The 13,268-nt window shown below is 37.9% G+C and overlaps 1 protein-coding gene across 2 annotated transcripts in view; it reads left to right on the top strand.

The window, feature by feature from the left end:
- The window catches only part of igdcc4 (immunoglobulin superfamily, DCC subclass, member 4), a 146,852-nt gene that overhangs the window by 73,751 nt on the left and 59,833 nt on the right, over window positions 1-13,268 (top strand). For both annotated transcript variants that reach the window (XM_073033192.1, XM_073033191.1), the window contains exons 5-6: window positions 7,507-7,641; window positions 12,140-12,295. In XM_073033192.1, the coding sequence (XP_072889293.1) occupies window positions 7,507-7,641; window positions 12,140-12,295 (291 nt within the window). The remainder of the gene's footprint in view (window positions 1-7,506; window positions 7,642-12,139; window positions 12,296-13,268) is intronic.

Consider the following 13,268-nt stretch of genomic DNA (forward strand, 5'->3'; position numbering starts at 1 on the left):
TAGATCATGCCGCCACCTCTTAGGATTGCCTGTCTTTACAACAACCAGAAATACAAATATATTTCATTGATGATGATAAATGCAATTATTCCAATGTACACCTAATTGTTTATCCCCTCATACTTCATATTTTATTCATTATGGTAGAATTTAGAGGGAATTGATGAGAGGGTAAGGAGAATAAAAAAAGGAATTAACTTAAGGTTAATGGTTGATGGTCAGTCATTGAGGACCTGGTTGGTCAACGATCCTGTTTTTGTGCCTCTGACAGGATAACGGTTAAGAGCTGACATGTAATTGGGTGGATCCAGGTGAGAGGGGAGTGTACGCATGCAGGTATACCTGTAATTGTAAGAATGTCTGTGGAATTATATCTTCGATGTGATGGTGCCAAGAAATTTAAAGCTTCATAGACGAGCAGTAATTTTTTCTTGGTTTTAGCATCTCTGAAAGAACCTTGCATCAACATGCTCGGCAGAGCAGCTCCCTTGCCTAATACCCAATTAAACAATGGTGTGTTTTGTGACTACTTTCTGAAGATCCCGGGTGCCAATTAGTTATTCTAAACACTTATTCAACATTTGTGCATTATTCTCCCTGTTAGGAAGGGCAGATTAAAGAGATTCTGGCTTGGTGAAGCCATTTGCAAAAGAGTAATATTTATTGTACGTGGAACAAATGAAAGTATTTTTCAATGACCTTTATAGTGGTTAACACATTGTTTCCTTATTATGGCTGATTTTACAAATGAATGCTTTTTGAAGTAGCCATCGTTATTCAACCTTTAGGCTTTTCTGACCCAGAATGAAAACTCACTCGTTTTTTTCACTGTTTTAGGCTGCTCTTATGAAAATGAGAGAAAAATCTTGCATCTTTGTAGCCAGAATCTAGTTTCATAACTGTGTCAAATTGTAGGAAAGCTAAAACTAGTACCAAACTAAAAATGTACCAAGTAGGTACATTTCAAGCATGTCCTTTTGGAAACCTATGTCCAGTACTTCCAAAGCAATATGCAACTTGAAAATATCTTAAACAATAGCATATTTAAACTTCTACTACAAAAACTATGCCAATTTATTCTATAAACAGCTGCTTGCCATTTTTCAGTTTCTTTGTACCATTGGTCATTTTATAATTAATATTATGCACCTGTATGCATTTCATGTTGGCTTTTAAAGCAACACTGGGATATAAATTACTTAGGTTTTGTGTATATTTTAAAAAATGTAAAACAGTAGACTGTCACTATTACACCAAATAATTCTGAATAAATTTTAGAACCATTGTGTAATTGAATGTAGTCTAGAGACTATCATTGATCACTAGTTTCAATTATCTAGCTTATTTTATAAACTCCATTGGGAATTCACCCAAATTCACTCTTGGCTAGTAGTGGATCTAATTATATGTTCTCAGCAAGAGAAATTAACTTAAGTAAGGACAGTATTCTTTAATGCTAGTTCCATATAAAGCTATAAAAGAATTATCCCTATTTTTTTGCAATTTTTAAAATAATTTCCTTTTATTTTCCATGCATGGTAGTCAATCTCCCATAATAAGTTGAGTACCCTGCAACATTTTGTCTACTATTCTTGTGTCTCTGATAGACATTGATTTTATTTTACACCACTAAACCAAGCACCTTCAAGTTTGTTGCCTGTTATTCATGGCATCCATCATGCTGCCACATATAACACATTTACATGAGCTTCAGATATCTGTCTTAACATCTACATCAGCCCAAATACTCACCAGTGACAAATCAACAATTGCCCCTCCCCAATTTATAAAAAAATCCTGTTCATTAAGACTCATTATTATGTTAGAAATAAACAGCAACTTAATAATGTTTAATGTAAGAGAGTCTGCTGTGTGGTCTTGTCTGGCTACAGCTGGTTCTATGCTACCTGATTTGAATCTCACTCAAGAGTATACAGTAAATAGTTTGGCAGCTTTGTTCAAAATCTGAGAACAAAAATTTTCAAAATGGATGATTAAGTTGTCACCTGAAGTAATTGTCATTTCCCCAGTTTAGTTGCATGAATGTAGAAGGGTTCTGGTAGCTGGATAATTCTGTTTGTTTGATACATAACACATGTAGCACAGCTCACTGATTGGCTGCAGCCTGGTTATGACTGTTGACAAAAATTCAAGAAGATAAGTACTTGCCTAATTTAAGCATTTGTTTTTAAACATTGGCACTGATGGTGTGGCTAAGTAAGAATGGTGATAGCAAGATTTTATTGACATCCTAGAATGCCTCAATCTTTACTCGAAAATAGCTATATGATATTTACCTCATTTTGACAAATGACCACATCTGACTTGGCAATTGAATCCATTGTTTATTTGCAGACTTGCAACATACATAGTGGGGTGTGTCAGGAATGGACAGGAGGAGGAGTATAGGAAACTGATACAGGACTTTGTGATATGGTGCAACTCAAACTACCTGCGTCTCAATGTCACCAAGACCAAGGAGATGGTGGTGGACTTTAGGAGATCTAGGCCTCATATGGAGCCAGTGATCATTAATGGAGAATGTGTGGAGCAGGTTAAGACCTACAAGTATCTGGGAGTACAGTTGGACGAGAAGCTAGACTGGACTGCCAACACAGATGCCTTGTGCAGGAAGGCACAGAGTCGACTGTACTTCCTTAGAAGGTTGGCGTCATTCAATGTCTGCAGTGAGATGCTGATGATGTTCTATAGGTCAGTTGTTGAGAGCGCCCTCTTCTTTGTGGTGGCGTGTTGGGGAGGAAGCATTAAGAAGAAGGACGCCTCACGTCTTAATAAGCTGATAAGGAAGGCGGGCTCTGTCGTGGGCAAAGTACTGGAGAGTTTAACATCGGTAGCTGAGCGAAGGGCGCTGAGTAGGCTACGGTCAATTATGGAAAACCCTGAACATCCTCTACATAGCACCATCCAGAGACAGAGAAGCAGTTTCAGCGACAGGTTACTGTCGATGCAATGCTCCTCAGACAGGATGAAGAGGTCAATACTCCCCAATGCCATTAGGCTTTACAATTCAACTGCCAGGACTTAAGAACTTTTTTTTTTAAAGCTATTATTAATGCTTTTTGAGTTAGTGATTTAGATGCATATCATATTATTACTGAGTTAAGTATTGTATGTAAGGAGTTTTTGCTACAACAAGTGTATGGGACATTGGAAAAACTGTTGAATTTCCCCATGGGGATGAATAAAGTATCTATCTATCTATCTATCTATCTACAAGATATGAACTTGATTGTATGGGAAAGGATCAAAGTAGAAAGAAATAAGTAGATATCAAATAAAAGAGCATGATACCATGCAAAAAAGAAATACAAGATGGAATGAACGAGGAAGAGAAAATAGATCATATCAACGTTCTCTATTAAACATCTCAGGCTATATTCTCCTTCAAAAGTTTAAGATTTTTTCCCTAAATTATATCCTAAAAATACTTTGTATTGGCATGGAAGGCTGTGCAAATGTAAGTGTTACTAACTTCAATGAGCAGATCTCTGTTTGTTTGGAAAAAAGCCATTATTATTGGATGGTTTCCACTATTAGAATAATTAGCTGTTGATATTGTTTAATAACACTGTGCTAAATTTGCATTTTAATTATTGGTAGTCTGGCATAAGTAGTACATTCTTACTGGGCTGTATTGTTGGTTGCTGAGAATAAACAGCATGTACATGTGTAGTAATCACAGTGTAATCGAAAGAGGGAAACATTATGACAGAGTAAATTCCTTGTTTCATATCCCTTCACGGTAGCTTATTAGCGTCTGTAAAAACATAATGTTACAAGTGATAATTGTATTAATGTCTTAGCATCTTTGCCTTTTTATGCCACTTTATTAATTGCTGACCAGGGCCAAATATTTAGCACAGAATTTGGATAGAGTGCTGATTTTCTGATAATTAATCTGCCTGGTTCTAAAAAGTCAGGACTGCTTGTACTGGTGAAAACAAAGAAGTGGCTTCACGGTGAGCACTCAAAACCAGAGCTTTAGACCTGTAGGTTATACCAGTAAACAATTCAGCACAGCTTGGATTACCAGTTAGAGGTTGAAAGCAGAGAATTTTTTTCTGCATACAAATGGCTAAAGCTCAAACTGAAGTTTGACACTTGGCAAAATGTGCAACTTCCCACTAGGTTGGCACCCTTGGCATGCAGTGCTTTCCCCCAGGCGTACTCTTATGATATTTTCCTTGTTTTAATAAAATAAACACCTCAAAAGGCACAATTACTCTGTTTCTTTAGTGGCTTCAGCCTAATGAAAACCACTTTGTACATTTATGGCTTAACTGGTTTTGTGAGCTTTGCACTTCTCTGCCAAAATAAAATGCTGCTGCAAATACATCAGGAATACAAATACAATCTCTGGTCTCCTTTATTTACTACCATCTTGGTAGAACAGATGGTTCTGGGAATACAGGTCCATAAATCTCCTTGAAAGTGGTGTCACGGGTAGATAGAGTCATAAAGAAAACTTCTGTTACATTGGCCTTCATAAATAAAAATATTGAGTACAGGAATTGAGAGGTTATGTTGAAGTTGTATAAGATGCTGGTGAGGCCTAATTTGGAGTGTTATGTGCAGATCTAGTCACCTACCTGCAGGAAAGATATCAATAAGATTGAAAGAGTACAAAGAAGCTTCGTGAGGATGTTGCTGGGATTTGAGGATCCGAGTTATAGGGAAAGTTTTGAATAAGTTAGGCCTGGATCATAGGAGGATGATTGGAGATTTTCTAGAGCTACGTAAAGTTATGAGTGTTATAGCCAGGGTAAATGCAAGCAAGCTTCTCTCATTGAGCATAGGTGAGACTAGAAATAAAGGTCTGGGGTTAAGGGTGACAGGTGAAATATTTAAGAGGAACGTGAATAAAAACTTTAGTCAGAGAGTGGTGAAAGTGTGGAATGAGCTGCCAACAGAAGTGATTGATGTGGGTTTGATTTCGATATCTAAGAGAAGTTTGGAGAAGTACATTGATGGGTGGAGTATGGAGGGCTTTGGTGAAGGTGCAGATTGATGGGACTAGGGAGAATAATAGTTTGGCACAGATTAGATAGGCCAAAGGGCCCGTTTCTGTGCTGAAGTATTGTATGACTATCTCCCCTTCTGCCTTGTAAGTACACTTTAAACAAGTGTGAGGAGCTCATAGGCCTCTTTGTCATGTGGATTGAAATAAACGATTAATTGCCTCTGCTGTAGGAATCCTCCTACAGCGGATGTGCCAGCCACATCAGACATTTAATGTTTCCTCTACCTGACCTCAACTTGCATCTTTGTACTTTCTACTCTCTGATGTCCTCTCCAATCTCAACATCTGTAATATCTTCTTCAGGTTATTTCAACCCTGTTTGTATTGAACTGACAACTCCACTTCCATTCCTGGCCCTCATGGTATAAATTATTTTATGTTCTCAAGTATTATATCCTGTGACTTTCAAATCTTGCCTCATTCTTAAATCTTTTTGTTGCATAAGACATCCTGTTGGTAAACTGGAGGGTCAGTTGATTTCAGATTGATAAATTACATAGAGTCATAGAGAAACAGGCCCTATAGCCCATCTAGTCCGTGCTGAACCGTTACTCTGTTTAGTCCCATTGACACACATAAGGACCATGGCCTCCCATGCCCCTCCCATTCAAGTACTTATCCAAACTTCTCTTAAATATTGCAGTCTTACCCACATTCGCCTCTTCTGATAGAAGTTAATTTCACACTTGCACCACCCTTTGAGTGAAAAAATTTCCCCTCAGGTTCCTCTTAAATTTTCACCTTTTACCCTTAACTTTTGTCCTATAATTGTAGACTCATCCAACTTCTGTGGATAAAGTTTGCTTGCATTTACCTTGTCTATACTCATCATAATTTTGTAAACTGTTGTCAAGTTTCCACTCATTCTCCTGCACACCAGAAAACAAAGTCCTGACTTATTCAACCATTCCCTATAACTCAGGTCCTCAAGTCCTGACAACATCATTGTAAATTTTCTCTGTACTCTTTAAATCTTATTGATATCTTTCCTGTAGGTAAGGGACCAGAACTGCACTCTAAATTTGGCCTCACTAATGTCTTCGACCATAAGACATAAGAGCAGAATTAGGTCATTTGGCCTATCAAGTCTTCTCCGGTATTTCATTGTAGCTGATCCATTATTCCTCTCAGACCCAATTAACTGCCTTCTCCCTGTATCTCTTTGTGGCTTGACTAATCAAGAATCTATCAACCTCTATTTGTAAAGTGTTGGCTTTCACAACTGCCTGTGGCAATGAATTCCACAGGTTCACCACTCTCTGTGTAAATAAATTCCTCCTTATCTCTGTTCTAAAAGGACGCCCCTCTATTCTGAGGCTGAATCCTCTGGTCCTAGACCCTCCCACCACAGGAAATATCTCAACATCCACTCTATTAAGACATTTCATCATTCAAAAGATTTCAGTTAGGTCAACCCTCATTCTTCAGAATTCTGGTGAATACAGGCCCAGATCCATCAAGCACTCTTCATCTGAGAAGTCAATCAATCCTGGAATCATTTTCATGAACCTGTTTTGAACCCTCTCCAATGTCAGCACATCCCTTCTAAGGCCCAAAGCTGCTCACAATACTCCAAGGGAAGCCTCACCAGTGCTTTAAAAAGTCTTGGCATTGCATCCTTGCTTTTATATTCTATCCTCTTGAAATGTATACTAGCATCACACTTACCTTCCTCACCACAGACTCAACCTGCAAATTAACCTTTAGGATTTCCTGCACAAGGATTAACCTTTGCGCCTCAGATTTTTTAAATTTTCTCTCCATTTAGATAATATTCTACCCTTTTATTTCTTCTACCAAAGTGCATGACCATGCACTTTCTAACACTGTATTCCATCTCCCACTTCTTTGCCCATTCTCCTGATCTGTCTAAGTCGTATTGTAGCCTCTCTACTTCCTCAAACTACCTGCTCCTCCACATTATCTTTGTATCAGCTGCAAACTTTGCAACAAAGCCATCAAGTCCATCATCCAAGTTATTGACATATAATGTAACTCATACAACTTCAATATAACATCCCAACTCTTCTATTTAATACTGTGATTTATGAAGGTCAGTGTGCCAAAAGCTCTCTTTACATCCCTTTCAATTAAGCTTTTTCTTGGAAATTCAATTGCATAGATATATATTTGATAGAGTTTTAAACAGAATGTTTTTGAGGAAATTTATTGTACCTAGAAATTACCTTTTATACAGAATTTATGCATTTGTTATGCATTCAACTTGTGAAGGTACAACAATACATGAAGAAACATTGCTATTTTGAGTGCTGGCCAAAATGCAATTTAAATGTTTTGATGCAAGTACTGAATTATATGAATCTTTGATAACATGTTTTTGTTCTATTATTTCACACAGTTTGAAAGGGATAGATTGTTGCAATTTGTTTTGGCTGAAGGACAATAAACAATGGAGAAAATTCTTTCTACTTACATTTTCTCATGTCCATTTATCTTTTTTTTAGGATTTAAATCAATACCTGGAGATGTAGTCATCATTGCTCAACCAAAGAATGTTACTGTTACAGCTGGTCAAACAGCCATTATGGAGTGCATGGCATATGCTGATCCAACACCATTTGTTTCTTGGATTCGGCAAGGTAATTAAAATGAAATTTCAATAAAAGTAAAATCTGCTCTGAGCGGAGAGAAGCTTTTTCAGAGGCAACAGTTTTTAAAAATACAGTGAATCTTAATTTTACTAAGGATGACAAACTTTCATTTATTTCCCCACATTTTTGATTTCACAATCCATTACCCTTCTGTTGCCAGTTCAAGATTTCTGTTTTACTCCTTGCAAGAGCAATGGATATTGAAAAATTGTTCAGTGACTGATTAATATCTATTTTATTTAGACCAGTTTACAGTAAAAGCTGTTAACAATTAACAACAACAGAAATACTCAAAGAACTCAGTCAGTCAAACAGAATTTGTGGAAAGAGACTCCAGTTAATATTTTGGATTGTTGCCTTTGCATCAGACTGAGAGAGAAAGTAAGTTAGTGTAACTAGTAGGAAGGTAGGAGGATGTTCCATTTGTTTCCACCCATTGCCCTTCCCCAACTTCTTTGCTACTTTGACCAACTTGCTTTCTATCTTTCTTTGTCCTGATGAAGAGTCTTTGATCTGAAATGTTAACTGTTTTCCTTTTCCACAGATGCTGCTTGACTGGCGAGTTCTTCTGACCTGCTTGCTTTTTTCACATTCCAGCAAACTGAAGTTTTATTTGTTTTCACTTCATAATTTAAGCCATCATCTTGATTTATAAGAATTTTACTTGCCTTAAAAAATGCAGAACTGGAGTGCAGGAACATCCCATTTTTCAATATAGCACACAGACTGCTGCATTCAGGAATGCTGTGTTCTGTATTGGGTTTCAATCAAAGTTTTTATGTGCAGTTGGACAAAGAAATTTGGACAAAAAAAGAGCCATTTTTGATCAGGTCTACATCCTGCTCTGATCAATATTTAGTCTCGAGCTGACACCATCAAAACTGAGTAATTAACCTTCAACTTCTATGCTGGTATTGTTCTTCTCATGTTCAAGTTGATTGCTGTGTGCTTAATAATAAAGATGGCTATACTTCTCAAGTAATTATTATAAGTCCATAAGTCAATTTTGTCCATAATTAGGAAAATATCTTGACATTGTAACTGTATTTCCACAATATAGTAATGAATTATGATGATGAGGGCCAAGTAACATGAACATTTATTGTCTGTTGCCTAGTTACAGAGGTACAGAATCAAGATGTCCCATGCTCGGTAGGTAGTTTCAATGGCCTTTGAAGTATCAGTGTGTATTATCTTATTTAATAGAATATCACTGCACAAGTATCAATAGAAGTGATTGTTTGCCATTTTCCAGAAACACTCTTTAAGTGACCTCTCTCTATAAGCTGGCATTCCATGTTCTTAAGAAAAAAATGGTGTCTGGTTACTGTGGTAGAGTTGCATGTAAACATTTTTTCTCAAGACTGATTCTTGATTGAATTTTATAATGTTTATGGAAGCTTATTTGTATGTACAGGATGTCCATAAATTGGGTGTTTGTAATCCAAGAAGAGTCTGTATAGCAGGTTTCCCCTACCAGTTGTGCAGTACTCACTTGGGACCTCCAGTGGCAGAAACTATATATTAATTAAATGATCTTAGCACTGGGCAGATTTGAGCTTTGTCACAGTACAGGAGAATTTCTTTACAAGTTTTGCAGGGGAAATGTGTTTTCATATAACTTTATTTGACTAACTGTGTAGTCTCAAGGCCATCTGTCAGTGAAGTTAATGATTCTGAACATCTTGAGTAAATCCATTTTTGACCTCAGCCTATATGGGATTGGGTCTGTGGTGGATCTGTCGGTGAGAGCATGTCATGAATGTCATACAAAGAAGACAGAGAATGATTATGATGACACATACTGATAAATTATTATCTTTCTTCAACCACCATAAAAAGTAATCTAAGGGGAAATCTATTAATAATTCGCAGAGCTTACTTTTACGGAACTCATTTGTTCCCAGTGCAAGTTATGCAATTAGAGTCCTCTGCTTTCAATTCTAATGTCTTACTTAATTGTGCACATAACATGAGTACTTGTGGAAAAATTTGCTACAAAAGACTTCAATCTTAAAAGAAAACTATGGCGAATCCTCATCATATTTGCTGGTCCTAAAACACTTATCACTATCTTTGTCTGCTCTTTGATGCTGTGCAAGATTTGATTGTCACCAGTAAATTCATCACGGATGCAATCCCTGTGCAGACAGGAGTCAAGGCTATGTCATCACACCAACTTCTTACTCTTCCTTGCTACAACACCTCATGTTCAACAAACTTTCCATTAGAATAGAGCTAAAGGATAGCCGGCTGGTGGTGTAGTGGCTTCACCACTGGACGAAGAGGCAAGTGGTCCTGAGTTTGTATCCAACCGGTTCCCTGTTTGCTTTCCATCCATGCTGGGTTGAGCGTCGAGCTAACAACTTGGCCTCGTAAAAAAAACCCAGAAAAAATGCTAAAAGAATGGCAAGGTTGCTAGCTGATGCACTACAAGGTGCAGAGGAATAAAAAAAATCTAAAAGATGACCAAAAAAACTGCTCAGTCTTTGCTGTCTTAACTTGCAACTAAATCACGACTTTTAGTCATCAAGTTCTGATACACAGTAATGGATACTATATGTACCATTCAGAGGTGGAGCTCAAAATATTCATCGTCATTCACTGGAGCATGCTAGAAGATGGGCCACATACTAAACATATGGGTTATCCTGATCCTTTGTCAGTCTACCTTGGTGGCAGAGCACCACCTCTAGGCAGGTAAGTTCCATGATATCCTCATAAATATGGATCACTTCCTATATCCAGAAGACACCTTCAGTGAGAGCAGATATTGATAACAAAATGAAATATTGGCTGCTGTGAAAATGAATGATTGATGGCTCATACCTCTTGCCAAGCTAATGTCTTGCTGGGCAACTTCAAAATTTTAGTGTTGTCTCTACAAAATCCTCGAAACCCACTGGCATGAAAAGTGAATCGGGCCTAAATCTTAATCATCAAGAGACTAATTGAATCATGAGAATCCTTGGACCATCACTTCATAAAGTGGAGCATGGGAAGCCAAGCACAACCAGCAGGATGCATGTGCAAGAAGCCCATGAAGCTCTCTCTCTCTCATTTGTTTTAGGACATGCTGATCCTACAACTGACTCATAATGCACCTCACAATTCAAAAGGTACAAACTAACTCACCCTTGACCCCAGAGGGAAGTCTGCGAATAGGCATGAGTTGAGATACATTTTACAAGTAAAACTGTAGGAGTAAATAAACAGATATTTCAAGACTGCTGGCAATTATGAAGAACTCTGTATTTGCTTTCAAGGTTGTCAATGTGTTTCCTTTGGCCACAAACATTTAGAGGGAGTTGTCTATGTGGAGCTTTCAATGGCCCTGTCCCAAAGACAACTGTTTTGGTAGGTTAATCTGCCAATTGTACATTTTCTCTAGTGTGTACGAGGTTGTTAGAATATTAACAGACATGTTAGGAATGTGCTATGAATAAAAGGGGATTCGTGTAAATGAAGCTGACTCAGCGGAACAAAAAGCCAATATTCATGCTAGGTGGCTGCCTCTATGTATGACATGCAGAAAGAATCTATTCTCTGTTGTATAGCTTTCTCAGTCTACCATAAAATGTTATTGAAATATGATTAGATTAGATAAATCCTTACCTTCTCCTTTTCTTTTTTGAGGGGAGGACATGAAGGTGCGGAGAGATTGTGAGGTGATTTAAAAAAAAAATCCCCTAGTCGCCAACAATTAGCAAGGGCTTCTTTGGGTAAACTACTATTTTTAAAAGTGTTTTGTAGTTGAAATTGATAAACTATATTGTGCACCAATTGACGGTAGACCTCAGTTCGGCACATCCCAGATAATTGGAGATAGGGGAATTAAGAAGGTAGGATATGGTAGTGATAATGCACAGGAGTATTATGCAATGTTCCACATTTATCTGCTGGAGTGCAGCTCAAACAAAAAGCACTCAAAAAGCTCAACTGTCTTGTCAAGACAGCCTCTTTGCTTAGTATACCAACCACCATTCATTTCTTGCTCTGCAGTGTGGCAGCAATATGTAAAGCACACTGCAGTTACTTGCTTTAGGCTTCTTTATTGGCATTTTATCAAGCTCCATTCTGCTAGATGAGTGAAGGCTTTAAGCCTGTAAAACACCATCATATGCCCTTCTTCTCCAAGCTGCACATCATTTCAGATTTTGAAATCTATCACTGTTGCTTAATTGTTGTATTTTAACTCCTAAATTGCTAAATTGTATTTTAACTCCTGGATTGCTGGTATCCACTAGCAATCCAGGAGTGTTGTCACCTGCAAAGGTTTAAGAAGACAGTTCATCACCAAATTCATATGTACTCAGGGCTGAGTTATATATACTAACCTTACCATTGTGGTGTGGTGCCCAATTAAATAAAGTAGTAACACAATTGAGCATATTGACTGCTATCAGGTGTTAAAGAGTATTCCAAAGTAAACTGTTCAATGGGTTACTTTTTTCATTTTTCTTTTCATCTCTTGCTTTATTCATAGATGGTAAACCAATTGCTACTGATGTCATTGTGGTTGGAAGAACGAACCTAATGATTGCTGACACCCAACCACACCATTCTGGTGTGTATGTCTGTCGTGCCAATAAACCACGAACTCGACAATTTGCCACTGCTGCTGCTGAGCTACGAGTGCTAGGTTTGTATGGCTCTGCCTTTATTCGCTAGAATATTGGTTGTCATGTACTATTTCAGTTATAGGAACTGAAAAAGCAATTAAAAATTATGTACAAGATTGAACATCATTTCATATGATTTATTTAGAATCTTCATATATACAACCAAACAAAACAATGTTCCTCTGAACCACAGTGCATCCACAAAACGTATATCACATCCAGAACATAAAACAAAATATTACCATAAATAAGTTAATTGGACATATTTCAGAATGCATGTAAAGTTGCAGCACAGGTGAACAGTAAACAACTCGTCATCCTAGTGACCAAAATCTCAGTGGTGGCAGGGTATTCATTAATCTCACAGCCTGAGAGAAGAAGCTGTTACCCAGTCTGGCAGTCCTTGTCCTGGTGCTTCGGTATACCTATTTCCTGATGATAGTGGGTCAAAGAGATTGTGGAATTGGGGGTAGAGATCCTCAACAGTGCTTCGAGCCCTTCGTCTACAATACTTATGATAAATGTCACAAATAGGGGGATGGAGACCCCAGTCATCCCCTTAGTGGTTTTTACCACCTCTGTAGTGTCTTGCTGTCCGGTACCTTGCAGTTTCCACACCACACAATGATGCAGCCAGACAGAACACTCTCAATGGTACTCCTATAGAAAATTGTTAATATGAAGAGCAGATCCTTGCACGCCTCAACCTCCTCAGACAGTGTTGACACTGCTGTACCTTCTTGACCAATGAGGAGCTGTTGTGGGTCCAAGTTAGATTGTCCGTTATGTGCATGCCAAGGAACTTTGTGCTCCTCACCTTCTCTGCGGCAGAACCGTTGGTGTGTAATTGAGAGTAGTTAACCTGCATCTTCCTGAAGTCCAGAATCATATCTTTTGCCTTATCCACATTGAGTCTCAGGTTATTGTTCTCACATTTGAGAGGCCTGTCTTCCTCCTCTCTGTATGCCGACTCATCATTGTTGCTGATGAGGC

Source organism: Hemitrygon akajei, chromosome 30, assembly GCF_048418815.1.
Source record: "Hemitrygon akajei chromosome 30, sHemAka1.3, whole genome shotgun sequence".
NCBI lineage: Eukaryota > Metazoa > Chordata > Chondrichthyes > Myliobatiformes > Dasyatidae > Hemitrygon > Hemitrygon akajei.